Here is a 4,184-nt window from a genome sequence, read left to right on the forward strand (position 1 = left end):
AGTTGAAGGCCACCAGAGTACTGAGTGTACCAGTACTCCATGCTGTGTTAACTGCAACGATGCCCATCCTGCCTACTCTCGGAAATGCTCTGCATGGCAGAGAGAGAAAGAGATTCAGCGGGTGAAAACTGTAAATAACGTATCCTATCCAGAGGCTCGACGCATGGTCACCTTAAGCGCTCCTTTGAAACAGAAGAGTTTTGCGGCTGCATTGAAGTCTACAAAGACAATTGGGGTTCAAACAGATATTTCTGTTTCTCCAAAGGAATCTCTTACTCGCCATGCGAAATGTTTAATACTCCCATCACAAGAAACACCAGCAAAGGAGAGTACAAAAGCAAAAACACCCCTACCTAAACCAGGGGTAATAACGAGAAACTTAGGCTCCAAAAAAGCAAGCAAGAACCCGCTAAACAAACAGAGAGTTAAAGCTGCTCTCTCTAAATCTAAAAAATTAGAGGCACAATCTATGAGTGAGTTCTCTGACTTCTCTGAAGAAGAGACCCACAAGGAGGTTACAAAACCAATGTCACCTCCAAAAGAGAAACTTCCTATTAAATTAAAGAGGGATACCCTCGCAAAGAATGCTGCCTCAAACACATAATGGATTATAAAATAATTCAATGGAACTGTCGTGGTTTTCGCAACAACTTCTCTGACATTAAACACTTGACATCATCTACCCCATCTCTCTGTGTGGCACTTCAGGAGACTCATTTGAAACCAGGAGAAAATATTACTTTAAAAGGATTCAATCTCTATCGCAAGGATGATGATAGCCACAACCGCGCCAGTGGAGGTGTGGCTATTGTAGTTTCAAATCACATCCCATCTTTGCCGGTACAAATAACATCTGATTTGCAAGCTGTGGCAGTCAGAATTTCTATTGGAGTAACTGTCACAGTTTGCTCTATATACTTGCCACCAGATGTCAGAGTCTATGAGGATGAATTGGATGCTTTGGTTGAACAGCTGCCGACTCCATTCCTTTTACTGGGTGATTTTAATGGCCATAATTCAATGTGGGGCAGTCCAGACATCAACAGGCGAGGCAGAACCATTGAAAGATTTATAGGCAACCAGCAACTGTATTTATTTAATACTGGAGAAGTGACATACTTTCATGCCCCTACAAGAACATTCACTGCCATTGATTTGTCCTTAGCTAGCCCAAACCTGTTCTCAGCATTTATATGGGAGGTTGGATCTAATCCACTCTCTAGCGACCACTTCCCAATATTTCTAAAATACCGAGGCAGAGAAAGCTGTGAAACAGCCCGTCCACCACGCTGGAAACTGGAAACAGCAGATTGGCCTGCATTTCCTCTTTGGCTAACATCACTGAGGAAATGGTCAATACTGCTGATATCAATGATGCAGTTGCATTTGTCACTTCTACTATTATTCAGGCAGCTGAAAAAACAATGGGGAAAACATCAACAAGATACCCAAAGCATCTGAAACCATGGTGGAACTAGAATTGTGAGGCAGCATTTAAAGCACAAAAGAAAGCATGGGGGATTTTCAGAAGATACCCCACTGCTGAAAATTTGGTTGCTTTTAAAAAAGCAAAGGCAAATGCCAGAAGAGTTAGAAGGCAAAGGCAAAGGGATTCTTGGAGGAAGTATGTTTCTAGCATAACATCTTCCACTAGCTCAAACGCAGTTTGGGATAAAATCCATAAAATTAATGGGAAATATGATTTTCACTCTCTGTTTATGCTGGAAAATAATGGCACAATAATCAGTGATATACAGGGTATTGCTGACACGTTGGGTGGAACGTTTTCTACTTCATCTAGCAATATTATGTATTCAAGAAATTTTCAGGCTTATAAAGCCCAAAGTGAAAAACAGTGTTTAAACTTTCACTCCTCATCTAATGAGGAATATAATGTGCCATTTACCAGCATAGAACTACATACAGCGATCTCTCGCTCGGGGAACAGTGCGGTAGGCCCGGATAAAATCCACTACAGCATGATTAAAAATCTGTCAAACAATTCCCTTTATAATCTCCTGCATCTGTTTAACAGAATATGGACAGAACATACTTTTCCTGACTCTTGGAGGCTATCTATCATTATTTCTATTTCCAAGCCTGGTAAAGACCACAAGACTCTTTCTAATTACAGACCAATCTCTCTGACAAGTTGCCTGTGTAAACTCTTTGAGAGGATTGTAAACAAACGTCTGATGTATCTCTTAGAGAAAAATGAATACTTTTCACCACATCAGAGTGGTTTTCGTAGGAACAGAAGTACCGCTGATAACTTAGTAAACCTTGAAACATCTATACGCGAAGCGTTTGTTAGATGACAGCACTTAGTGTCAGTATTTTTTGATATAGAGAAGGCCTATGATCGCTGTTGGCGTTATGGGATACTTCGTGATCTGTACCAGTTCGGATTGCGGGGCAATTTGCCAATTTTTATAAAAAACTTTTTACAGAATCGAAGATTCCAAGTTAGAATGGGCAAGACACTATCTAGGCTCTTCACCCAAGAAGAAGGTGTTCCTCAAGGTTCTATTTTGAGCGTGACTCTGTTCCTAATCAAAATCAACAGCATAGCTAACTGTCTTTTTCCCAGTGTGAAACACTCTCTGTATGTGGATGACTTTCAGATCTCCTGCCAGTCTAGCAACATGAGTTTTATCGAGAGACAACTGCAAACCTCCCTAAATCGCATAGACCATTGGTCAAAGATTAATGGTTTTAATTTCAACATAGAGAAGACCTCGTGTATCCACTTTTGCCGAAGGCGTGGTTTGCACCTGGATCCAGAAATTTACCTAAATGGGGATAAAATCCCAATGGTGAATGAGACTAAGTTTTTGGGTGTTTCTTTCGACCAAAAACTGACATTTTTGGCACTTGCGCAACCTGAAGAGTAGATGTTTAAAATCTCTAAACCTTTTAAAGGTATTATGCTGCTCATCCTGGGGAGCAGATAAAGTTTCAATGCTCAGGATTTATAGGGCCCTTGTTCGCTCTAAGCTGGACTACGGTTGCATTGTTTATGGCTCTGCGCGAGAATCTACTCTTCGGATGCTGGATCCAATCCACCATCAAGCTTTGCGTTTGTGCACCGGTGCATTTCGAACTTCCCCTGTTCAAAGTTTGTATGTGGATGCTTATGAGCCTCACTCTCTCTCAGGAGAGAACAGTTGTCTCTCTTCTATTACATTAAACAAAAATCTCAGAAAAAACTTACAGCTGATTGTTCAGATACTCAGCTGAAAAGATTATTTGCTGCTCGGACGAGTTGTGTCCCCACATTTGACATAAGAATGGAGAACGTAAGCAGCACGATTGACTTAGACACAAGCAACATCTCACATGTTGAGGTTAATAGTATTTCACCTTGGTCATCTTCACCGATGGATGTTGATCTAAGCTTAAAGCAGTTTTTTAAAGAAACCACGCCAGACTACGTCTATAGACAGCACTTTGCAGAAATTCAGCATTGTAACAGGAATTTAATTCCTATATACACCGATGGATCTAAGTCGGATAACTATGTTGGCTTAGCCTTTGTTTGCCAGGATGAAATTGTGGCAGAACAAATAGCACCGAATTCTTCCATCTTTTCTGCGGAGTTGCAGGCTATTTACTTAGCCTTAAAGCATATAAATCGGAAAGGTCATCGTTGCTGCGTGATTTACACTGACTCAGTTAGTGCACTTCAGGCTTTGATCTCGTATGAACCTAGTTCTCACTCTCTAGTTATTAAAATTCAGAAACTAATTTGTCATCTCACTACAAGAAATTTATTTGTGAAGTTCTGTTGGGTCCCAGGCCACGTGGGTATAAGAGGTAATGAAGAAGCTGATACAGCTGCTAAGTCAGCAAGCCCTTCACAGCATACAATGCATATTGAAGGAGGTGATTTGAAGCTAGTTGTTAAAAAACGACTAGCCGAGAGATGGCAAATCATGTGGAATGCACAAATCCACAATAAACTTTACGAGATCAAACCTTTGGTAGAAAATTGGACACATAATAGGCAATATGATAGGAGATCTGAGGTTATCCTTACTCGTCTGAGAATTGGACACACTCGACTGACTCATCAATACCTTTTGAAGGGAGATGACGAACCAGTATGTCAGCACTGCAACTGTGCTGTAAGTGTTAAACACATATTTTGCAACTGTGTTGCTTCTGATCAGAGTCGTAGACAG

General features: G+C 40.8%; 1 protein-coding gene across 1 annotated transcript in view; it reads left to right on the forward strand.

Moving 5' to 3' along the window:
• LOC111635228 overlaps nt 1-604 on the forward strand; it is a 3,763-nt gene extending 3,159 nt beyond the window's left edge. The window contains exon 2 of the mRNA XM_023380123.1: nt 3-604. Within this exon, the coding sequence (XP_023235891.1) occupies nt 3-604 (602 nt within the window). The remainder of the gene's footprint in view (nt 1-2) is intronic.
• Nucleotides 605-4,184: the final 3,580 nt, after the last annotated feature.

The sequence above is a fragment of the Centruroides sculpturatus genome, unplaced genomic scaffold (genome assembly GCF_000671375.1).
Source record: "Centruroides sculpturatus isolate CEXI.00-Female unplaced genomic scaffold, Cexi_2.0 scaffold953, whole genome shotgun sequence".
Lineage (NCBI taxonomy): Eukaryota > Metazoa > Arthropoda > Arachnida > Scorpiones > Buthidae > Centruroides > Centruroides sculpturatus.